This window comes from Lagenorhynchus albirostris, chromosome 13 (genome assembly GCF_949774975.1).
Source record: "Lagenorhynchus albirostris chromosome 13, mLagAlb1.1, whole genome shotgun sequence".
Classification (NCBI taxonomy): Eukaryota; Metazoa; Chordata; class Mammalia; order Artiodactyla; family Delphinidae; genus Lagenorhynchus; species Lagenorhynchus albirostris.
Genome location: NC_083107.1, coordinates 40659309 through 40684661, shown reverse-complemented (window position 1 = coordinate 40684661; position 25353 = coordinate 40659309). Strand labels below are relative to the sequence as shown.

At 38.8% G+C, this 25353-nt stretch overlaps 1 protein-coding gene across 4 annotated transcripts in view; it reads left to right on the top strand.

The window, feature by feature from the left end:
• Positions 1 to 5931: 5931 nt before the first annotated feature.
• VRK2 (VRK serine/threonine kinase 2) overlaps positions 5932 to 25353 on the top strand; it is a 97848-nt gene continuing 78426 nt past the window's right edge. Inside the window, exons 1-2 of one of the 4 annotated variants that reach the window (XM_060168991.1) lie at positions 5932 to 6214; positions 8286 to 8426. In XM_060168991.1, the coding sequence (XP_060024974.1) occupies positions 8291 to 8426 (136 nt within the window). In that variant the 5' untranslated portion in view covers positions 5932 to 6214; positions 8286 to 8290. Of the gene's footprint in view, positions 6215 to 6463; positions 6700 to 8285; positions 8427 to 25353 lie in introns of those variants that run through there. The other 3 variants (XM_060168990.1, XM_060168987.1, XM_060168989.1) reach the window with 3 other exon arrangements.

Genomic DNA, 25353 nt, shown 5'->3' with positions numbered 1-25353 from the left:
TTGTGGCCTCTCCCGTTGCGGAGCACAGGCTCCGGACGCGCAGGCTCAGCGGCCATGGCTCACGGGCCCAGCCGCTCCGCGGCACGCGGGACCCTCCCGGACCGGGGCACGAACCCGCGTCCCCTGCATCGGCAGGCTGACTCTCAACCACTGCGTCACCAGGGAAGCCCGGTACTGAATTTTTAATTGTGCTTAATTTCAATTAATTGAAATGTAAATGGTCACAAGTGGTTTGTAGCTATTGTACTGGACAGCGCAGATCTGTAATGTCAAACCCAAACTCCTTATCAAGCATTTAAGATCCTCCATAATTTTATCTCAGATGACCTGAGATCAAGGCCTATAGGACCTTAGAATAAAAACTGAAAGATAGTGGTGCTGCAAACACAGCGAAGGAAAGCCTAAAAGCGTGGCCTACAGGACACATGGGAATACTGTTCTTACCTCTGCTTTGAATATATCATCAACTTTATTATTGAAAGCACAGCTTCTGCTTAAAAATCATTCAGCAAGTTTCCTTCCTCCTTTTCCAGTTCATCTTTTTGATTATTGCAGGCATGTTAGTTGGGGAGAAAGAGGATGTAAAGGGTGAATATAGTCTTATGGTTAATTAACCTTTTATGATGCATGTATTAGGGGAATGGATACAGTAGGACTAGCACCGCTTTTGACTAACCAATTTTAGGTTTTACCACATCCAGTTTTTTGACAGATAATTCAATACATATTTACTTCCAATTGTTTAGCAGCGGGGCTCTACTGAATAATATCTCTGGAAAATATTTTATGGAGTCGTTGACATATTGACAAATGACAAAGAAATTTTTTTTGTACCATTGTCTTTCATTTATATGGACAATCAAGAATTGTGTCTTTTGGACAAACACGTTCACACTCTGTAAGGGTCTTGTATGTGAAGAATGCAAAGAGCATAGCTATTTGGTCTGATTGTTTATCTGATAGCTCTGAGATTCCATTTATCTGAATAATATTATTTTCAAAATTTCTGTGTCAGTAACTGCTTAGCTCTCCAGGGATTGCGCATTTATGAGTGCAAATGGCCTCCTGATTTTTATAAAACAAAACTAGCTTCTTTGGCAGGCAAAATGTTTCCAGTGAAGTGATCTCCTTTTCTCACATTAAATAACAAAGATTGGATTTTTCTAAATGTTTTGTCTATGCAACATCTTTAACACTTCAATTGATTTGAAATGATCTTGGCCTTGTAAGGTATGTTCTCTAAATGGTTAGGTTTTTCTTCTTTCTTTGAACCAGTGTAAGCATTTCTACAGCACCTGGTTCTTTGAAAAGCAGAACCCATGCCATACCTACAAGTTGGAACACCTCCAAGAAAGTCCTTTTGTTTGCATGTGTTTGTGGTGAATCATTCATAGTCTGTGAGATCTATCAAAATAGTGTTGTCTGAAAACCTTGTTTTCCTATTTTTTTTCTTCTGATGACTCATACTTCAGTGCTTTCATGCCTAGATTCTTTTTTCTTTCTTGTTTCTCATCATGTTCATTCAGAAGATGTTCTTTCACTAGTTCCAAAATTTGTATTTCTATATTCTGTCAGTTTTCATCTTGAAACATACACACAGCAATATGCTCGGAATTATAAAATTCTGCATTAAATCCCAACACTTAAAAAACCCCTCATCTTCTCAATACAGGTTTACCTGCACTTCTGTTCTCATTTTTATTTAGTACAAATTTATTAACATTTTAATTTCATTAGTGCTTGAAACTCTATTTTATCTGTTAGGAAGATTTTGGCTATGAGAAACATAAAAACCAATGTTAAGTGGCTTAAACAACAAGGGTACTTGATACCTCATACATGAATATGAAAGGTATGGTGGCTTCAAGGTTAGCTGAATGAGTAATAATGGTCTCAAGGACTCAGGTTCTTCCTGTCTTTCTCTTCAGTCATTCTTTTCTTTTAAGTCAGTTTTATTGAAGCATAACTTACCAAAAAAAATCATGAATTTTAAGTGTACAATTAAATGAATTTTGACAAATGTATAATCATATAATCACTACCACAATCAAGAAATTAAACACCTCTATGATTCCAAAAAGTTCAGTTAGCCCCTTTGCAGTCAATCCCACCCTCCCAAACTAGGCCCTGCCAATTTCAATGGAATTATACAGTATGTACTCTTTTGCATCTTCTCTCCTTCACAAAGCATCATGTTTTTGAGATCCATCCAGGTTGCTGCTTATATCAATAGTTTGTTCCTTTTTATTGCTGAGTGACAGTCCATTGTGTAGGAGATATATTGCATACCACAATCTGTATACCCATTCACTAGTTGATGGGAATTTGAGTTGTTTCCAGTTGTTGACTATTACATAGGAAGTTGTTACAAATGTTCACATACAAGTCGTTGTGTAGATAGAGGTTTACGTTTCTCTTGAGTAAATACTTAGGAACATGAATGCTGGGTCATACGCTAACTATATGTTTAACATTACAAAAAACTGATGAACTGTTTTCCAATATAGCTGTACTATTTTGAATCCCTACTACCAGTGTAAGAAAGTTCCAGTTACTCCACATACTTACTAAAACTGGGTATCTTAGTGCTTTGTGAAGAGCAAAATTTTTAATTTTTATTAAGTTAATTTATCAGTTTCTTCATTTAGGTTTTCAGCTTTCCCCCACCCCCCACCCCGGGGTACATTCTAATTACACAAATTCAAAGATTACAAAGATTTACCAAATCCAAGATCATAAAATCTTTCTCCCAGGTTTTCTTCCAAAAGTTTTATAGTTTTAACTCTTGTATTTAGATTTAGGCTTATGATCAATTTCAAGTTAATTTTTATGTGGGGTATAAATTAAGGGTTGAGGTTCTTTTCTTTTTTCCTCTCTTTCTTTCTTTCTTTCTATAATAGATGTGATAGATAGATGGATGATCGATAGATGTTCCAAGTGTTCTAACCTCATTTGTTGAATGTTCTGCAATTTCTAGTGTGTTAGATTTGTACTTTGTTCTATACTCATGGTCACAGATGACTGCAAAAATTCCAGGCATCACATTTGGAATGACATGCAGGAGAGACCATCTCTTCATAGAAGTGTACAGGAAACTTTTATTCATCTTCTTATTACCTACACTTCATACATGCTTCCTGTCTAAATCAATCAGTGGAAAGGGGAATGGGACCACCATTATTCATTTATTCTTTTAACAAGAAAATGGCATGTTTTCTATATGCATTCTAGGGGCTAGGAGTACAGTAGTGATGAGAAGAGTAAAAATTGTTGCCTGCTTTTATGGAGCATACAATTTACTGAAGAATACTATTTGCCTATTTTCAAAATAAATAACTAACCAGTATAATATGTTGTTGTACAGTATTAAGCACTGGGAGGGAAAAAGGAAAAGGGACTATGAAGTATTGTGGGTAGGTTGAAAGTTTAGATAGGATAGTTAGGAGAGGGCTCACGGAGTTGACTTTTGCATAGGAGACCTGAAGAAGGTGATAAAGTAGGCCATACAGATATCAGATTGAAGAGTGGTCCAGACAGAATGAAAAGTGCAATAGTCCTGAGAACAGCAAGGAGGCCGCAGTGGTTGCAGAAAGTAACAGGAAATGGGGGAGGTACAGAACCATGTAGATCATTGTAGGTAAGTCATTCTCAACCAGCAGCAATTTTGGCAAAATTTACAAATTTTGGTAATGTCTGGGGGACATTTTTGGTTGTCACAACCTGTAGTACTACAGAGGCCCAGGGTGTTGATAAATGACCTATAATGCACAGGAGAATCCACTTTTGACTATCCTCCCCTTTGTCAACAAGGAATTATCTGGCCCAAATGTCAGTAGTACCAAGGTTGAAAAACACTGTTTTAGGTCATAGTGAGGACTGGCTGACAATGACTGAATTAGAATGTCACTGAAGAGTTTTGAGCAGAGAAATGATCTAAGCTTTTAAGCTGTTTGTTGCGAATAGACTGAAGGGGTAGAAGGGTTAGAAATACGATAGCTTTTAGGACGGTACTACCAGTATCCAGGAAAGACATGGTGGTTTGGACCAGAAAGATAGAAGTAGGAGTGGTAGGAAGTGATGGATTCTGGATATATTTTGAAGGCTGAGCTAACAGATTTACGAACTGCTATGAACTAAATGTTTGTGTCCTCCTAAAATTTGTATGTTGAAACGTAATCCCCAAGGTGATGGTATTTGGAGGCAGGAGCCTTTGGGATGTGACTGAGTCATGAACTTGGCCAGACTCAGGACTGTGAGGAATACATCTCTGTTGTTTATAAACCACCTAGTCTGTGGTATTCTATTATAGCAGTGGGAAAGGGCTATGATACTAACATACTAGGTATATATATGTATGAAACAGAGGAGCCATGTATGACCCCTTAAGAGTAATCTGTTGTGCCTGGTGCTATTGTTGTATCTTCCCAAAGATAGTAACCTGGGGACTGGGTAGAAACCTGAACCAATTTGGAATGGCAGATTTAATGCCCATATAAACGTCTGGGCAGGCAAACAACAGCATCTGTTACGTATATATCTTATAGAAATAAGAATGGATGTTGTTAGATTAGTGAGTGACTATCTTAAAGGGCATGATTATTCTATGTATAGACTATTGAGTTTCTTTAAAAATGCTTTTTTATCCACATGAGAGATTTTTTAAAAGTGTCTTCTCATGCCATCTTTCATTTGGTGACAGTTTGATAGATGCAGGAAGTCTTAAAACCCTATTCCATCAAAGTCATTAAAGGATTTTGACTTCCAGTATTTGCATCCCAAGCAATTACTGACTTCCCACATAAGATGTTGATGTATTGTTTAAGAATTGCTTTCTGAGCATTTGTTTTGCCTAACCTAAAATATTATAAGCTAACTATGAGTCCTTATTATATGTTAGAAAACTACTTATGTCTTTCACTTAATTATCATCATAATCTTATAACCAATAACCTGACAAACTCTACTTAGGCTTCTTGACCAAACTCTACTTAGACTCCCCTGAACTCTTCCTCAAATAGGCCTTGACTTTTGGACTTCCATGCTCTCTCTATACTGTCCAATCTTAGCAAACATCCTGCTAAGTTTAGCCAGAATCTCTCCATTCTCCATATCTAATCCAGTTCCTCATCCTCCACCACCCCACCGTGATGTCTGGTCACCTTGATTCTGTTAGCACCATCTAACCGGAATCCTCTCCTCTCCCCTGATATTTCCTCTTAGTAATTTTCCATCCACTGACCCCCACCCAGGTCCTCGGCTATAAATTCCCGCTTTTCTTTGCTGTATTTGGAATTTAGCATAGCTCTTTCTGCTATTTCAAGAGTTTTGAATAGTCTTCCTTACCATTTTAAGAAATGTCGGAATAATTTTTTCTTTAACAAACCTTCTTAACCTGAATAACTAGGGTTATTTCCATTTCACAGATCAAAAAAAAAAAAAAAAAGAAAAAAATGAAAGTTTTGTAAAGTAATTACGTTTAGTCAAGATTATCCAACTAGTAAATGGATCTTGAGCCAATATGCCTCTGAGAACTTAAACGCTGTGTTATAGGCCTTCCTGCTCATACAGGCTTCTTGCTCTAGAGGCCTGGCCAGTGTGACTGGCTGCCCGGGTAAATGCTCAGTAAGGACCGGCCTGTTGACTTGGAAACTCTGGGTACCGAGATCATGGTACAAGAGGCCTGAAATTCCTTCTACACAAATGCACACCAAACTGATCTGATGGTGTAGACCCGCCGCCGCCTCTTCGTCTCTGCGTCCCCGAGCGCTTACAGGCCGCCTTAAAGAGAACGCTGGCCGCGGCCTAGGCGAGGTTCCGTGGGCCCGGGGCCGCAGTCTCCGCCCAGAGCGAGCTGTGTCGGGCGCGCGCAACGCCGCGGGCCCAGGTGCAAGAAGTTAGTTTGGCCCCTTCCGCGGGCCGCGCCGGCTCCGGGCCCGCCTCCCCGCGGGATTGGAGGCCCGCGGCCCCGCCCGGCCCTGGTAGGCCGGCGGGAGGCGTTTCGCGGTCTGGCGGCGGGGACGCGGAGGGCCTGGTTAACCTCCTCTAGTCCCCGGGTCCTGGGGGTCGCGTCGGGACCCCACACTTCCGCGCCCCGCTCTCCGCCTGCCCGGCCCGCGTGGCGCCCCAGCCCGGGGAGGAGCTGCGGTCGGAGAGAGACGCCGGGGCCTCCGGGCCGCGCCTCAGCCCCGGACGGGCAGCGGTCCCTGCTTTCGCGGTTGGTCCTGACTTTTTTCTAACTCAGTGCGTGAACCTCGCCCCCCTTCAACTCCCGTTCGCCCAGAGGCGGGGCGGAGGAGTGAGGCGGGGAAGGAGATTGGGTTTCTCTTTTTGTCGGTCTAGAGGGAGCTTGAGTCGGGAAGTGAGTCTCCAGACGCCGGCGAGCTTCGGGTGGTTCGGGCCGGCCGGGCGTGGGGGTGTCTTGGGCCGCCGAGCAGGACGGGCGGGCGGGCGGTGGGCCGCGCTGCCCCGCCCCTGCCTCCGCTCTCATGGCCCTCCGCCATGGCCGCCCCCAAGCCCAGTCTTGGCTCGGGTTCAGGTCTCTGGGTAGTGGAAACTCGTGTTGAGCACTTTTCATCGCAGCTCTGGGGGGGGACCCCAAAGCAGCAGGGACGTCTGTGTCGGTACTGGCCTTGAGAGGAGGCTGGCGCTTCCTCCTGTGAACTTGATCTCCGCATCCATGCCCAGAATGCGCATTGTATAGTAAGTCACCTTTCAGGTCTCAAGTTCTGATGCCACAGAGTTGCCCCCAAACTGTGTTTGTCTTCTTTATACTGATTGAGAATTTATGCCCTGCTGAAAAGTTGTTCTCTGTAGACTTTAGTTTTTAAATCAGCAAATAATTGTTGGGCCCCAGTACATAAAGTACTGGTCAGTATATATAAAGTACTGGTTAAAACTTTTCCTGTTTTGGGCATTGTTCATTTAAATTCCTGGCTTCCCTTGTGTTCGCGTTAGGAGGAGGACAGGTGAATATTGTTAAAGATTTCTGCTGTGTTCCTTTGCTCTACCTGGGGTGTTGCTGCTGAGTAAAAGGTAGGGCGTTGATTAAAGTTAAGTGAAGCAGGGAAAACCTACTAAAAGGAACAGAAACCTTCTCATTCTGAAGATGGATAGCGTATACAATGAAAACTTTCATTTCAAAAGCACTCACCAGTTTTAAAAAATTCTTTGGAAATACTTAGAAGACGGCAGTTACTTTCACAGTTAGTTTCAGGCCTATATGCTGTGTGTGTTTTTTCCGAAGAAATTTTCTCTTCCGACTCAGAAATCTCTGGTGAATTTCACTAACCTGTGTACAATTATAATTAATTGGGTAAAGTTGGATGGCTCTACTATGGAGTACATACTTTTCTTGTTTTGTTTGCGGTAGGCGGGCCTCTCACTGTTGTGGCCTCTCCCGTTGCGGAGCACAGGCTCCGGACGCGCAGGCTCAGCGGCCATGGCTCACGGGCCCAGCCGCTCCGCGGCATGTGGGATCCTCCCGGACCGGGGCACGAACCCGCGTCCCCAGCATCGGCAGGCGGACTCTCAACCACTGCACCACCAAGGAAGCCCTGGAGTCCATACTTTTGTTGTTGGCAGTACTGTATTAATCTCTAAGACAGGGCAGTTTTCACTTTGGTGAGGGTGCGGAAGGGACAGGATATAGAGGAACAGAAAGAAGCTGAAAGAGTAGTGTGCCAGCCCTAAAACTGCACAGTGGCCTAGTGCTCTGCTTAATTATACATCCATGAAAACCCAATGCTTTGCTCATTTAACAGATATTTACTGAGTACCTACTCTGTGTCAGTTGCTGGGCTTGGTAATGATGTACATTGCCGTCGTCCATGTTTTCCCAGTCAAAAGCTGTATTTTCTTTCCTAGTGACTGAAGACCTTCTCATCTTTGACACGTAGCATTCTTAGTGAAAGGAGTATTTTCATATATATGAAATTTATTTTCTCTTTGTAATTGGATATTGTTAACTCATTTCTTAAGGTGTATTCTGCACTGTTAATAGGTATTTTGACTGCCTAACTGAATTTCGGAAATGTTAAGTGAGGTTCAGCAGGTTTGTTTGTTTTTTTAACATCAGTGCCTCTTAGATTTCAATATTGTAATGTTGGTGAATCTCCAATTTGAATAAAATGTGTGGGCTTTCCTAAACCCAGTTGACTTCAGAATCCTAATTTCTGGGAACCTGGGAAAGTGCCCCATAGAAGACATTTTGAGAAATGTATTTTAACTGGAGTTTTCTTAGTTGTTGTTTTTATTTTTAATCACTATCTCACCCCTTCTGCCAACAGAAGTGATGCCACCAAGAAGAAAAGAGAAATACAGACTTCCTGTTCCACTTCCAGAAGGCAAGGTCCTGGGTGATGTGGAAGGAAAACAGTGGGTGCTGGGCAAGATGATTGGCTCTGGAGGATTTGGTTTGATATATTTAGGTAAAGTATAAATCACCAAATATTCTTATATATGTGACCATACCTGTGACTTCTTAATAATATTTTGAGAATTGAAACTTTGAAATAAGATATAATCCATAAATGTACTTTTCTAAGTCGTATGAAGATAATGTTTAGTAGAATGGGTTCAAGACATGACTGACCCCAGTCCTTGTTGTCCATGTTTTTCTGAATGACTCTTAGAAGTCTTTTCAGAGCATAATTACACAGTCTGCCAGACAAAATGTTAATGTTCTTTTTCGAGAGTGTTTTCCTGGAAACATTGCTTTTTACAGCTCAGAGAATGCAACTGTATGAATACCAACACTTTCCATTTGTGAATCTTAATCATTAATATTTAAGTAGTACAAGGTTCTGGTCATTTCTTAACTAGGCCTCACTAGAGAACTGGGCCTTCATACTTCAAGGCATCTATTGCATGGAATGAATTAACTTCTCTCCTGTACATCTAGAATGGTACTAGTTACATGCCATCTTGGGATAATTGTGTTTTTTGTTTTTTGGGTTTTTTTTTTGCGGTACACGGGCCTCTCACTGTTGTGGCCTCTCCCATTGCGGAGCACAGGCTCCGGATGCGCAGGCTCAGCGGCCATGGCTCACGGGCCCAGCCGCTCCAAGGCATGTGGGATCCTTCCGGACCGGGGCACAAACCCGTGTCCCCTGCATCGGCAGGCAGACTCTGAACCACTGCGCCACCAGGGAAGCCCCTGTTTTTTTCTTTTAATTAATTTATTTTATTCACTATTTTTTATTTTTGGTTGCATTGGGTCTTTGTTGCTGTGCGCGGGCTTTCTCTAGTTGTGGCGAAGGGGGGGCCACTCTTCGTTGCGGTGTGCGGGGTTCTCATTGCTGTGGCTTCTTGTTGTGGAGCATAGGCTCTAGGAGCGCGGGCTTCAGTAGTTGTGGCACTCGGGCTAATAGTTGTGGCTCGCAGGCTTTAGAGCGCAGCCTCAGTAGTTGTGGCACACGGGCTTAGTTCCTCCGCGGCAGGTGGGATCTTCCCAGATCAGGGCTTGAACCCGTGTCCCCTGCATTGGCAGGCAGATTCTTAACCACTGCGCCTCCAGGGAAGCCCCCATCTTGGGATAATTAAGAAATTAGACACTCATTTAGTTTTTGTGTTCTTTGGTACAGGTAAGGAGCCTGAGTTGAGTATACTTTTACACTACATTTTAAAATTACACTGACTTTAAAAGGATTATTCAGGGCTACCTTGCATCTGTAGTTTAATGATCAAGAAATATCCATTAGAAGATCAGATTTAATGAATAAAATAAGATAAACATTAGTGATTAAAAATATGCCCTCGGGCTTCCCTGGTGGCACAGTGGTTGAGAGTCCGCCTGCTGATGCAGGGCACGCGGATTCGTGCCCCGGTCCGGGAAGATCCCACATGCCGCGGAGCGGCTGGGCCCATGAGCCATGGCCGCTGAGCCTGCGCGTCCGGGGCCTGTGCTCCGCAACGGGAGAGGCCACAACAGTGAGAGGCCCGCGTACCGCAAAAAAAAAAAATGCCCTCAAGGAGCAGTTCTTCTAAATATATTGACTCATTATATGTGTGTCTGTAGGAATTTAAGAAGTTGGTAAAAGACCTTCATTGGAGGAATCTTGGGTTCCTCATTAAACATTTCAAAGTGTAGGGAAGGAAGGACTTTCCCTCTATCTTCTTAAGCTGGATACCTGGGTTTATGAAATAAACTGACAACAGGCAGATTAACAGGAGAAAAGGTATACAAATTTATTAATTTTTTTAATGTTACATGCACAGTAATATCAGGGAAAAAAAGTGAATAAATACCCTAAAACACGGTGAGATTTGAGAGCTTACATACCGTCTTAATAAGGGAAGGGGAGACGGGATACAGGCCACTTAAGGGACAGTAAATGATTTTTAGGAAAGATTAATAGCCCTTAGAAGAGTAGATGTGGGCTATGATAGTTCATAACAAAGTTTGGGAGTGGTGTCAACTTCTCATCTCTTCTGTGATGAGTCAGTCTTTCCTGGTTAATGAAGCGCTCCTGGAGGGCATTTAAAACAATGGAGGTTTTTTTTTTTTTGGAGGCTCTGTCTTTAGGCAAATAAAGGGAGTTCAGAGGAAGCCTCTCCCTACATTTGCTATTTTTCAAATGCCTTTAGTTCAAAATAATCCTTATGCCAAAGAGGCATCTTTTAGGGTGGCATATTCTGCCACCCTTGTCACACAAGCATGTTTCATGGCTCATGAAGGATAAAGCTTCTCTTCTGATAAAATTAAGATTGTAGTTTTGAACAAATGGATGAAATCCAGTTAATAAGTAACTTATTAATCACCTGAGTGTCTAATCTAGTTGGAAAGATAAGACCAACACAAAATTATTGTATGGGTTAAATAAAGAACAGCTTCCCATTTAAAGGATTTGAACTTGCTTGAAAAATGCTATGATTCTAAGTACTAGATTGAGTGACACAGACAGCACTGTTCAATAGAAATGTAATACAAGCCATGTATGTAAAGTAAAATTTTCTAGGAGCCACATTAAAAAAAAAGTAAAAAGAAACAAGTGAAATTTAATTAAATAGTATGTATTATTAAATACAATATATCTAAAGTATTATAATTCCAACATGTTATCAATATTAAAAAAAGGAAATATTTCACTTTTTTAAAGTCTTTAAAATCCAGGATTTGTCTAGTCATATTTCAGGGGCTCAATAGCTACGTATAGGTAGTGGCTACCACATTAGATGGTGCAGATGAAGACCCTGAGAGTACTTGGGATCTACAGAGAATAGAATTCTTTGTAGAATAAGTGTTGGCTGAGACTCTGAATTAGTGAATTCTCTTGTATGGCAGAGAGTAAGGATCTCTAGTACATTGTCTTGACTCAAGGTCAGAGAAATGGAGTTGAATAAATTATTTCTGATGTGGCTGAGCTGTAGCCTTGGATTGCACAGCTTATCAGTTATACTTTCAGTTTTCTAATGTTTGAATTATTTGAATAATTTCAAAGAACTACAGAAAAGCATTGATTGTGATGATCTTGTTTTCTCTTTTTTAGATGTACATATTGTATGTGTTATATGTATTTAAATTTAAGTACATGTTTAAACTTAAATTATATGTCTATACACATATACATAATGTATGTGTACATATATGTGTATACATACTCACTACTTGTGTGGTTCCTGTTGTGAAAAAGGAATTTATTTGCTTAGGCATGTGATTTATTTGTCCCTATTTAAATACAGAAAAATCTTTGCTTCTTTCAGTCCAAGTACTGCACATATTTTTTTACTTATTTTTTTCTCAGTAAGATTTATTTTGCAACAATTTTCAAGGTTTCATATGTTATGAAATACCCCCTACTATCTGAATTTCAGAACCTGGATCCTGGAAATATAAGCAAGTGCACACGTTGGGGGAAGGACTTTAAAGAAATGTTTAGCTGTTTTGAGGAAAAGTCTCCATACTTCAGAATATATAATAAAGCTGTGTGTTCCAAGTGTTGTTATTGTTTTATCAGAAGTGGCATTCATAAATCAAAATCAGCTCTTCAGTGAGTTGCCATCAGCAACAACTTCATTAAAATTAGCTTTTACTTATTTTCAAAGCTAAGCAAGTCCATATGAAATTATATCATGCTTTTGCATTTTACCATGGTTCTCATCACTTCCTGTATATAAATGAAGAAGTAGGTAAATTCAGGTTTCTTTTGTGTCCTTTGTGTCCAGCTACATTCTTTTTAAGCATCATATTTGCCAGATGTACTCTTTCAGCAGACACTTCATCAGCATTTGTTACCAAAGGCTGAGAAGAAGCTAACCGCTGTGTCTAACTCATTGTGTGTGTACAACTGTCCTCGAGCTTTGAGATCAATATCCAAGGCCTTTCAGTAGTCAGCAAGAAGAAAAGGGGAAGGGGCAGAAATATTTTATATTTACTCTTGACTTGGAGAAATAATGTGCCTGTAGCATTAATAGAAATAGTAATAAGAGGGAAAAGAAAAGTCTGAATACAAGACAGAGTTCTTTCTTTGTATATGAAAAGAGAGGAGGGGAAAAGGGAGAATGGAAACTGGTTTAGGGGGTGGAAAAAATTGCTGTTATTTTGGGATCAAATAAGTGAAAAAAATTTCTAAAATTTCCGGAGAGAGAACTAAGAGTTTAAATTCTACTTTATTGCTAGGTATAACATAGAACTAAGCAAACTGAGGGAGAATTGCACAAATAAAAGCATGGGCTTTGGTGTTAGGCAAATTTGGGTTGAATTCTGACCTGACTAAGCCTTTTGCAAACTTGAGTGACTTTCACCTATCCACGAGTCTTTGTTTCTATTCTGTATGTTAAGGGTAATAATAATAGTGATGATTAAGATAAGGTTTTTAAAAACTTGGAACTCGATAAGCAGTTCAATCTAATTTATTTATTTATTTAGAATTTCCCATTCTCAGTGATAGTTGAACTCTAAATTCAGTGTCTGGTGCCGCAGGAGATTAGGATGGTGACAAAGACATCTACTGGAGGGTTTTTCCATTTGTCCTGCCATGGACTGCGATGGATTTAGCTACTAAATGTGGTAAAACTAAGAACATAAGAGAATGTCAGTGGAATGACATTTTACTTACCAACCTCTATCTATTTTTCCCACTAAAATTTACAATAGTAGCCATGATGACATAGTGAAAAGTTCTCATTTAAGCTGTCATCTTATGTTTCAGATATGAAAGATACCGTGTTTCAGAAATTAGTCAAAAATCTAGAAAAACAGGGCTTCCCTGGTGGCGCAGTGGTTGAGAGTCCGCCTGCCGATGCAGGGGACATGGGTTCGTGCCCCGGTCCGGGAAGATCCCACGTGCCGTGGAGCGGCTAGACCCGTGAGCCATGGCCGCTGAGCCTGCACGTCTGGAGCCTGTGCTCCGCAACGGGAGAGGCCACAACAGTGAGAGGCCCGTGTACCAGAAAAAAAAAAAAAAAAAATCTAGGAAAACAGAATTACAGGTAATAAACTTCAGCCAGATTCTTCATGTGCTCATGAAGTCTTCTTATATTAGTACAAATGGAAATGATTTATCTGTGTAAGTTTTAGTTTTTTGATTTTGAGCATAACCATGACAATTTAGCATCTTTGGAATATCAAGCACAGACTAGATGTTCAACGGTTATTTGCCTGAGAGATGGAGATAGACTGGGCTGCTTAATCCACACAAGCCAGTTGCTTTATTCTCTTCCATAATTATAGATGTTACCCTTAACTCCAGCCTGTAACCTTAGAGATGTACTCTTAGTCACAAGAAAAACTGAGACAAATTAACTCTCATGATGTCATCTAAAAAAATCTATATATGCTTTATTGACAGTAAATCAATAGCATTATCTTTTCTAAATAATATGTTATTATAACTAAAATTAGCTCTCTTGAAGCATTAAGCTCAATCATTTTTTCATGGATAAATGTTTAGACTTCAAGTGACTGCCATGCATTTTTTGGGTAATCCTCTCAGATCAGCTCAATTTTGCTCTTTAGAAACAGAAGAAATCTTTTTTTGGGGGGGGGTGGTAGGGCAGGGGGAAGAGGATAGGATGACTATGAGTTTTAGAAATTATCAAAGTTTAACTCACATATTTTATTGATGAAACAGACTTCTATTTATGAAGAAATAGAAAAGGTTATTTATACATGTATGGTTTTTACTTATTATACTTTCTAGTAAGCTGGAATGGATTGATTTTTAAGGTATGCAGAGTAGTGTTCGGAAGATCCTAATGATAATGCTAGCAACAAAGTAGAGTTACTGAAACATATATTGCTTCATTATATATTGCTGTGTTAAATGTTATTTCGGCAGTGTTTTATAGAGAAGGCTTTGAGATAAGCAGTTAGTCTTATTTGATACAGTGCTTACTAGGAACCACAGTTGTTACTAGGAAATTTTGCAGATGATACTGTGTGGGTGAAAAGAAGAAGGAAATAAATATGAAATAAGGATAACTTGTACTAGAAACTATAGTATATAAGATAAATTAGTTCTCAGATGAAGGTGTAATAGGTAATAGGTGATATTATCTCAACAGAGGAAGAGATCACTTGGGATTTTGTGAGTTTAATAAACTTGATGTACCTTTCACAAGAATATTTAAACTCCCTAGAAGTTGTATTTTAATTTTGTATGTGCTGTCCATCGGCTATTAATTTTGAGTTTTAATAGAGTGTTCATTTACTTATCAGTTAAGAAATCTAAGTATCTGCAAAAGTTTGGATTCTTTGTATAAAAAGAGAGTGTTTTTCTAAGGCTTACTTAGCCTTTTCTTATCTCTTTCATTTTTGTAAGTGTCTGATCTTCTTTTTAACATATTTTATATTGTGGGTCTTCATTTTCAACATTTCTACTCTCAAACTCTTTTGCCTTAAGGGAAGATTTACAAACTGCTCTGTTCTTCAATGATTTATATATTATGTCTCTTTCACTGCACCTGTTACTATCTTATAACTTTACAGTGGTTAAGGTTTTTAAATTTGAAACCTGTTTGCTATAGGGAAATGTCTTCTTCAGGAAATGAGTTCACCTCTATTGCCACACAATAAAAAAACTCCCAGCTTTTGGGAGCTTCTGGCTTCGTTATGAAATAAGGATAGACTTTTGCTTCTGAAGTGTTTTAGGGTTTTTTTTTTCTTTAGATATGGATGAAGAGTAGGAAGTATGGTCCTTCTTTTAAGAAACAGGAATATCTATGTTTATAAAATAAATGAAAAGAAAATTAAACTCTAAAGCTCTAAATGGAAGAATTCACTAGAAATTAGCTATTTGGATGATAAAAATTTGTCCACCATCCACATTTAACAATGATCAAAGTGTTTGTGGGTCTTATACTGCTTACATAGTTTTGCAGTTAGTGGTCCTTCAGAAAGTTTGTCCCTTATAACTCCATTATGTGAACTGAATACGCTATGCAGTATTCTATGTGAAAGGGTATTTTAGGAGGAAAGACACAAAACTCAGCAATTATTTCAAGAAAATTGTTGAAGATTTCCATTGTTTCTTTTAAAGAGGTGGACTTCATTTAGTCAGGTAGACTTTTCTTTAACATCTCCAATCAAGTAATACTTGAGGAAAAAGCTTCCGTAGAAAGACATCCATTGAAGGCCAGGAACATCTACAGATGCAATGTGATCTCAGGCAATGAAGCATGTGGCCCTTCATTGGCATTATATGATAACAGGAGGATCTTCTGGCAGAAGAGCTGACTTTTGCTGAGTTCTGCATGCTGCCCCTCCAAACCCATCTTTGATTGGCACCTATGCCCTATTGAAACTGGCATCACACCTTCTGAATGGGCACAGTGCCAGCCTAGCAGATGGGTATGGGCAAAAGCATGCCAGAAACCCAGTATGTGCATCAAGTTTAAGTATCAGGGGCCCAAACTCCCATCCAGGGATATAAAAACTGCAGTCTGTTGAGAGCTTTTTGTGCTTAAGGTTAAAGGACATGCCATTTCTACTCCAGCTTCGAGGTTGATTAATTTCGAAAGTCAAACAGGAGCTCCTGTGGCTGTGTCAGGCAAAATTCTGTCTTTGGTGAATGAGAATTACTACTTCATGTAGGGAAGAGAAAGTATTGTAATGAAGTGTCCAATGAGAGTTAGTCTCCCGCAAGGGCCTCCAGCACTTAAGCAGCATGCATTCAGTGGAGATGAATATTTCTGTTCTCCAGCAGAGCCAGGTGCCTTCAAAGCCAGATCTTCAACCTGCTGCAGTAAAGAACCCTAAATTTAGAAAGGGCAGGTAAAGTTTGGAACTCCTTGGTGACAGCTCTCACCCTGAGCTGATGAGGCTTCACAAAAGTGTATAAAGGAGATGAAGGAAAAACTAAATAAAAAACCTTCAGATTACTTCAGCCTGAAACAGACAGATCTTTAACAAACCAAGGGGAAAAGTTTAGTCCCTTCTCCTCAATGCAGAAATTCTTCTGAATTTTATATCAATAAAAAGTTAGTTTACCAAAATGTTAGAACCAACTTAATGCATAAGTAACAAAGCTTCCTATTCTAACATTTATTTCATTGCATGTCTATCATGTATATAAACTTCACTTCTTGAATAATGGATTTTGCATAAAATTGAGTTCTAAATATCATATTCCTTATGATCGTCTCACACCAGCTACAGAACTGGGCAAAAAAAAAAAAAAGGGCATCATTCCTTGTGATCACTTTAATCATATCCCCTAAATGCTCTTAAATTTACAGGAATGCCTGTAAGACCAGCTGTGGCCAAGAGAAGCTTTTTCATAATCACCTTAGTAGCCATTGCTTTTTCTTTTCCACTGTGTAAACTTTATCTATGGAGCAGATTCCATGAGACCATTGTGAATACTTCAACGTATTCAAAACATATAACTGCCACAAATTAAACTACTAAAACTAAAGCTGGTGCATTGTAACTGCCAAGTAAAACTGGCACGTCCCTCTGTCAGACTGCGGGAGAGTATGCCATACAGTCCTCAGAAAACACAATTCATCCAGAAGCACTCTTGTCACTTGCTCTGATATTAAACCAGAGAAAGTGACATTAATTAAAGAAGCGACGTGAGCCAACAAAGGCAATGAAATTCTAAGCTTTGGCTCATGTGCAGACCTTACTCCGACTTGCTCTGCTTAGGTATCGTGGCCATTTCTGAAGAGGAGTGTGGCTACTTCCCTTCTCCTCCTCCTTTCATCTTTCCATTCTGAAACATCATTTTCAAGCAACTAAAATTGCATACCCAGGGTTGCACTAGCCAGTTGGTACACTGGTAGTCAATGCAGGGTTTCCCAGAATAGTCACGTGGTGGCATGGGATGCATTTACTGCACTTGGTAACTGCATGAGATGAACAACAGCTAGAGACAGAAGAGAGTTGTTCTCACAAAAAGGCAAGCAACAGCATAATCGAGTAGGGTACCTAGATGCGGTAGACCGGGAGCTAGGGGAGTCTGTTGCTAGGATCGCTGGTGGAAACGAATGATGGCTGGTAGGCCTTATGAAAATTCTGACGTGCTAACGAGCCAAGCAGGGGAGTAGCCACAACTCTTCCCACTCTCTCTTTGTTCCTTCCTGTATGTGCCCTTTCTCAGTGCTTATCTTGTTTCATATGATTGCCATTTGTATACTGTTTACCGTCCATCAACACTAGCTTCTAAACTCCTTGCAGGTATTCTCTCAGAGTGCTTAGACAAGGCCTTGCATACAATAGCTTAAAAAAAAATATTGGTTAAATTAACTCTAAAACTAGTCTGTTCAGGAAAAATAATTTTCCCAACAATTAAGTTATCTGAGATGAAATTTCGTTCTCTATATACTATTAACATGCAGCATGTGTGTAAGGCACTGTCCTTTTAGATTTAGAGACATTGTTTTGTATATTTTGGGGAATTCGAGGGGAAGGAAGTTTCTGTTCATTCTCTTTCCAAGTGTGTTTTTTAAATACAAGAAGCCATGTACTTAATCCATAGATTATAGGATTTATTGGGGAAAGTCTACTTTGCTAATGCTTAGTGCAGAGAGAGTTAAGAAAAAGAAAAGGACATTATATTAAGACTAAATAGTTTTGTGTTTAGAATGAAACAATTCTACTGAGTAGCACTTAATTGAAGTAGACCTAACAGCAAGTATAAACTTTTGTGGAGGAAATAGGTGGGGTTTAATGTTAAATGGATTGACTTATAGGCATGTAACATGCATAAGAAATCCACTTTTCAAAGGATATAAAGACAACTTTAACAGAAAATAAATTATTGGAATTTCTTTTAATCCAAGTGAATGAAAGATTTGATTAAGAGTTTTGTACATAGTCAGAAGCTTTTGTTATAGTTTCTGGGCATGGGTGTTTTATATTTGAGATCAGGAATTTTCTATGTATGTAATTAGTCGTGAGGTTTAATGTACATTTTTCATATCAGGCAGACAATGGCTTCAAAGAGACAGCAGCACTGCAAAGGAGCAAGAAAAGAAGGCCAAAGTTGACATACACAGAGGCAAAACAGTGTAGGAAAAATCAACACGTTTTGCAAAATCAATCATTGAAAATGTGTCAGTGTTCAGGAGACTGTCTTTAATTTGCAATCCAAGTGAAAAAGAGTATTTAAATATGAGAGGCAGTATTATTGAGCCCAGCATGCCTGCTACCACTTGTTTGACTAGCTCAGAATAGAACACTGAGAGGCAAGGGCTCAAAGTTAAATGAACATTTATACATTTTAAAATCAAATGAAAGATTCAGAGTATATTCATGAATTAAAATTTTTTTCAGAACCCTAAATTTAATCAGCTGGAATTACTTTTAAAGTGTCATTCTATTTAACTTTTGGGAATGATGAATTTGCCTTTTAATAGGGATGCTGTATTTTATCATGAAGATGAAACAAACTGTCTTTTGTTAATTATTCCCCAGAGACATTGGCCATTTTTCTCTCCTATGCTTAGTGTGGAGTAAAGGCAGCTTCCCGCAAATTTATATCAAGCAAGAGCAATCAGAAGCTACAACATGTGTGAAAGAGGCTCATGGAGGGCATAGTGTCCATTGTAGGTGTTCTGAGTGCTACCTAATGAAGTTCTTAGAGGTAATGTTACCAAAGCCTCACTATGGAGGCTATGAACATAGGACATAGAACAGTAAAAAGGAATGAAAGCAAGAATCTCCGGTAAAGTGTAGCAGATGAGTCAAGTGTGTCTGGGGCATACTGCTAGGGATGGTTCTTGAAATCTTTTTTAGGAATCATCATCATCATCAACTGCTGCTAAAATCTTTTACTTAGTGTGTGCCATGCTCTGCGTTAAATGCTTTATATGCATTATTTCATTTAATCCTCTCAGCAGCTTGATAAGGGAGTTATTGAGGCTTAAGAATGGTAAGCAATTTGTCTCTATGCTATAGTTTTAATAATTGCCTCCATCTACATTTGAACTCAGGTTTCTTTGCTCTCCTGATTGATGTCCTTTGTCAAAGAACACTTTGAATTTATTACTAGCCAGAGAGAATAGTGGCAAATGACATGCTTGTGACATGCTCATTTCTAAAATAACAGTGAAATATCTAATTGATAGTATTGGCAGCTAATGTAAGAAATATGTTAGTGATGATGCTGATAATGGTGTCATTTTCATTCAGATTGACAACGTGAGGTGTAGATCATCCGTGATACGTTTTTAATATTAAGTTCACAAAATCTTTGAAAGACCATCTGATATTTATAGCAAGTCTAGTGTTAAGAAGTAGAAAAAATACATACACTAAAAAATGTACTATACCTAGATCAAACAATATTTTTATGAAAAAAAGTAAGAATAGTCAACAGTGCATACAAACTGATGATAAAGATTTGGTAGGTTTTTCTGCTTTTTAAAAAATGAGTAAATTTATTTAGTTTATAGGGATTTTATGCATTTGTTTTAAGGCTAATAACCAACAGGAAGATCAGAAGAAGCCTCTAAATCCCTATGATACAGTTTTAATAAGCATCATGTAAAAATATTTTTACAGATATTGAATTATTTTCTTTTTTTTTACATCTTTATTGGGGTATAATTGCTTTACAATGGTGTGTTAGTTTCTGCTTTATAACAAAGTGAATCGGTTATACATATACATATGTTCCCATATCTCTTCCCTCTTGCATCTCCTTCCCTCCCACTCTCCCTATCCCACCCCTCCAGGCTGTCACAAAGCACCGAGCTGATATCCCTGTGCCATGCGGCTGCTTCCCACTAGCTATCTACCTTACGTTTGTTAGTGTGTATATATCCATGACTCTCTCTCGCCCTGTCACAGCTCACCCTTCCCCCTCCCCATATCCTCAAATCCGTTCTCCAGTAAGTCTGTGTCTTTATTCCTGTCTTACCCCTAGGTTCTTCATGACATTTTTTTTTCCCTTAAATTCCATATATATGTGTTAGCATACGGTATTTGTCTTTTTCTTTCTGACTTACTTCACTCTGTATGACAGACTCTAGGTCTATCCACCTCATTACAAATAGCTCAATTTTGTTTCTTTTTATGGCTGAGTAATATTCCATTGTATATATGTGCCACATCTTCTTTATCCATTCATCCGATGATGGGCACTTAGGTTGTTTCCATCTCTGCGCTATTGTAAATAGAGCTGCAGTGAACATTTGGTACATGACTCTTTTTGAATTATGTTTTTCTCAGGGTATATGCCCAGTAGTAGGATTGCTGGGTCATATGGTAGTTCTATTTGTAGTTTTTTAAGGAACCTCCGTACTGTTCTCCATAGTGGCTGTACCAACTCACATTCCCACCAGCAGTGCAAGAGTGTTCCCTTTTCTCCACACCCTCTCCAGCATTTATTGTTTCTAGATTTTTTGATGATGGCCATTCTGACTGGTGTGAGATGATATCTCATTGTAGTTTTGATTTGCATTTTTCTAATGATTAATGATGTTGAGCATTCTTTCATGTGTTTGTTGGCAGTCTGTATATCTTCTTTGGAGAAATGTCTCTTTAGGTCTTCTGCCCATTTTTGGACTGGGTTGTTTGTTTTTTTGTTATTGAGCTGCATGAGCTGCTTATAAATTTTGGAGATTAATCTGTTGTCAGTTGCTTCATTTGCAAATATTTTCTCCCATTCTTAGGGTTGTCTTGGTCTTGTTTATGGTTTCCTTTGCTGTGCAAAAGCTTTAAAGTTTGATTAGGTCCCATTTGTTTGTTTTTATTTCCATTTCTCTAGGAGGTGGGTCAAAAAGGATCTTGCTGTGATTTATGTCATAGAGTGTTCTGGCTATGTTTTCCTCTAAGAGTTTGATAGTTTCTGGCCTTACATTTAGGTCTTTAATCCATTTTGAGCTTATTTTTGTGTATGGTGTTAGGGAGTGATCTAATCTCATACTTTTACATGTACCTGTCCAGTTTTCCCAGCACTACTTATTGAAGAGGCTGTCCTTTCTCCACTGTACGTTCCTGCCTCCTTTATCAAATATAAGGTGACCATATGTGCGTGGGTTTATCTCTGGGCTTTCTATCCTGTTCCATTGATCTATCTTTCTGTTTTTGTGCCAGTACCATACTGTCTTGATTACTGTAGCTTTGTAGTATAGTATGAAGTCAGGGAGCCTGATTCCTCCAGCTTCGTTTTTCGTTCTCAAGATTGCTTTGGCTATTCGGGGTCTTTTGTGTTTCCATACAAATTGTGAAATTTTTTGTTCTAGTTCTGTGAAAAATGGCAGTGGTAGTTTGATAGGGATTGCACTGAATCTCTGGATTGCTTTGGGTAGTAGAGTCATTTTCACAATGTTGATTCTTCCAATCCAAGAACATGGTATATCTCTCCATCTATTTGTATCATCTTTAATTTCTTTCATCAATGTCTTATAATTTTCTGCATACAGGTCTTTTGTCTCCTTAGGTAGGTTTATTCCTAGATATTTTATTCTTTTTGTTGCAATGGTAAATGGGAGTGTTTTCTTGATTTCACTTTCAGATTTTTCATCATTAGTGTATAGGAATGCCAGAGATTTCTGTGCATTAATTTTGTATCCTGCTACTTTACCAAATTCATTGATTAGCTCTAGTAGTTTTCTTGTAGCATCTTTAGGATTCTCTATGTATAGTATCATGTCATCTGCAAACAGTGACAGCTTTACTTCTTCTTTTCCGATTTGGATTCCTTTTATTTCCTTTTTTTCTCTGATTACTGTGGCTAAAACTTCCAAAACTATGTTGAATAAGAGTGGTGAGAGTGGGCAACCTTGTCTTGTTCCTGATCTTGTTGGAAATGCTTTCAGTTTTTCACCATTGAGGACGATTTTGGCTGTGGGTTTGTCATATATGGCCTTTATTATGTTGAGGAAAGTTCCCTCTATGCCTACTTTCTGCAGGGTTTTCATCATAAATGGGTGTTGAATTTTTTCGAAAGCTTTCTCTGTGTCTATTGAGATGATCATATGGTTTTTCTCCTTCAGTTTGTTAATATGGTGTATCACGTTGATTGATGTGCGTATATTGAAGAATCCTTGCATTCCAGGAATAAACCCCACTTGATCATGGTGTATGATCCTTTTAATGTGCTGTTGGATTCTGTTTGCTAGTATTTTGTTGAGGGTTTTTGCATCTCTGTTCATCAGTGATATTGGCCTGTAGTTTTCTTTCTTTGTGACATCCTTGTCTGGTTTTGGTATCAGGGTGATGGTGGCCTCGTAGAATGAGTTTGGGAGTGTTCCTCTCTCTGCTATATTTTGGAAGAGTTTGAGAGGGATAGCTGTTAGCTCTTCTCTAAATGTTTGATAGAATTCGCATGTGAAGCCATCTGGTCCTGGGCTTTTGTTTGTTGGAAGATTTTTAATCACAGTTTCAATTTCAGTCCTTGTGATTGGTCTGTTCATATTTTCTATTTCTTCCTGATTCAGTCTCGGCAGGTTGTGCATTTCTAAGAATTTGTCCATTTCTTCCAGGTTGTCCATTTTATTGGCATAGAGTTGCTTGTAGTAATCTCTCATGATCTTTTGTATTTCTGCAGTGTCAGTTGTTACTTCTTCTTTTTCATTTCTAATTCTATTGATTTGAGTCCTCTCCCTCTTTTTCTTGATGAGTCTGGCTAATGGTTTATCAATTTTGTTTATCTTCTCAAAGAACCAGCTTTTAGTTTTATGGATCTTGCTATTGTTTCCTTCATTTCTTTTTCATTTATTTCTGATCTGATTTTTATGATTTCTTTCCTTCTGGTAACTTTGGGGTTTTTTTGTTCTTCTTTCTCTAATTGCTTTAGGTGTAAGTTTAGGTTGTTTATTCGAGATGTTTACTGTTTCTTAAGGTAGGATTGTATTGCTATAAACTTCCCTCTTAGAACTGCTTTTGCTGCATCCCATAGGTTTTGGGTCGTCATGTCTCCATTGTCATTTGTTTCTAGGTATTTTTTGATTTCCTCTTTGATTTCTTCAGTGATCACTTCGTTATTAAGTAGTGTATTGTTTAGCCTCCATGTGTTTGTATTTTTTACAGATCTTTCCCTGTAATCTAGTCTCATAGTGTTGTGGTCGGAAAAGATACTTGATACAATTTCAATTTTCTTAAATTTACCAAGGCTTGATTTGTGACCCAAGGTATGATCTATCCTGGAGAATGTTCCATGAGCACTTGAGAAAAATGTGTATTCTGTTGTTTTTGGATGGAATGTCCTATAAATATCTATTAAGTCCATCTTGTTTAATGTGTCATTTAAAGCTTGTGTTTCCTTATTTATTTTCATTTTGGATGATCTGTCCATTGGTGAAAGTGGGATGTTAAAGTCCCCTACCATGAATGTGTTACTGTCGATTTCCCCTTTTATGGCTGTTAGTATTTGCCTTATGTATTGAGGTGCTCCTATGTTGGGTGCATAAATATTTACAATTGTTGTATCTTCCTCTTGGATCGATCCCTTGATCATTATGTAGTGTCCTTCTTTGTCTCTTCTAGTAGTCTTTATTTTAAGGTCTCTTTTGTCTGATATGAGAATTGCTACTCCAGCTTTCTTTTGGTTTCCATTTGCATGGAATATCTTTCTCCATCCCCTTACTTTCAGTCTGTATGTGTCTCTAGGTCTGAAGTGGGTCTCTTATAGACAGCATATATATGGGTCTTGTTTTTGTATCCATTCAGCCAATCTGTGTCTTTTGGTGGGAGCATTTAGTCCATTTACATTTAAGGTAATTATCAACTTGTATGTTCCTATTCCCATTTTCTTAATTGTTTTGGGTTCGTTATTGTAGGTCTTTTCCTTCTCTTGTGTTTCTTGCCTAGAGAAGTTCCTTTAGCATTTGTTGTAAAGCTGGTTTGGTGGTGCTGAACTCTCTCAGCTTTTGCTTGTCTATAAAGGTTTTAATTTCTCCATCAAATCTGAATGAGATCCTTGGTGGGTAGAGTAATCTTGGTTGCAGGTTTTTCTCCTTCATCACTTTAAATATGTCCAGCCAGTTCCTTCTGGGTTGCAGAGTTTCTGCTGAAAGATCAGCTGTTAACCTTATGGGGATTCCCTTGTGTGTTATTTGTTGTTTTTCCCTTGCTGCTTTTAATATGTTTTCTTTGTATTTAATTTTTGACAGTTTGGTTAATATGTGTCTTGGTGTATTTCTCCTTGGATTAATCCTGTATGGGACTCTCTGTGCTTCCTGGACTTGATTAACTATTTCCTTTCCCATATTAGGGAAGTTTTCAACTATAATCTCTTCAAATATTTTCTCAGTCCCTTTCTTTTTCTCTTCTTCTTCTAGAACCCCTATAATTCGAATGTTGGTGCGTTTAATGTTGTCCCAGAGGTCTCTGAGACTGTCCTCAGTTCTTTTCATTCTTTTTTCTTTATTCTGCTCTGCAGTAGTTATTTCCACTATTTTATCTTCCAGGTCACTTATCCGTTCTTCTGCCTCAGTTATTCTGCTATTGATCCCATCTGGAGTATTTTTAATTTCATTTATTGTGTTGTTCATCATTGCTTGTTTCATCTTTAGTTCTTCTAGGTCCTTGTTAAATGTTTCTTGCATTTTCTGTATTCTTTTTCCAAGATTTTGGATCATCTTTACTATCATTATTCTGAATTCTTTTTCAGGTAGACTGCCTATTTCCTCTTCATTTGTTAGGTCTGGTTGGTTTTTATCTTGCTCCTTCATCTGTTGAATTATTTTTGACTATGTCTTTTTTCATTGGATAATAATTTTTTAAATTAATTAATTAATTAATTTTTTGGCTGCATTGGGTCTTAGTTGCTGCACAGGCTTTCTCTAGTCACGGTGAGTGGGGCCTACTCTGTTCCTGTGCGTGGGCTTCTCAGTGCAGTGGCTTGTCTTTGTTGCAGAGCATGGGCTCTAGGTGTGCGGGCTTCAATAGTTGTGGCACGCAGCCTCAGTAATTGTGGTTCGCGGGCTCTAGAGTGCAGGCTCCGTAGCTGTGGTGCACGAGCT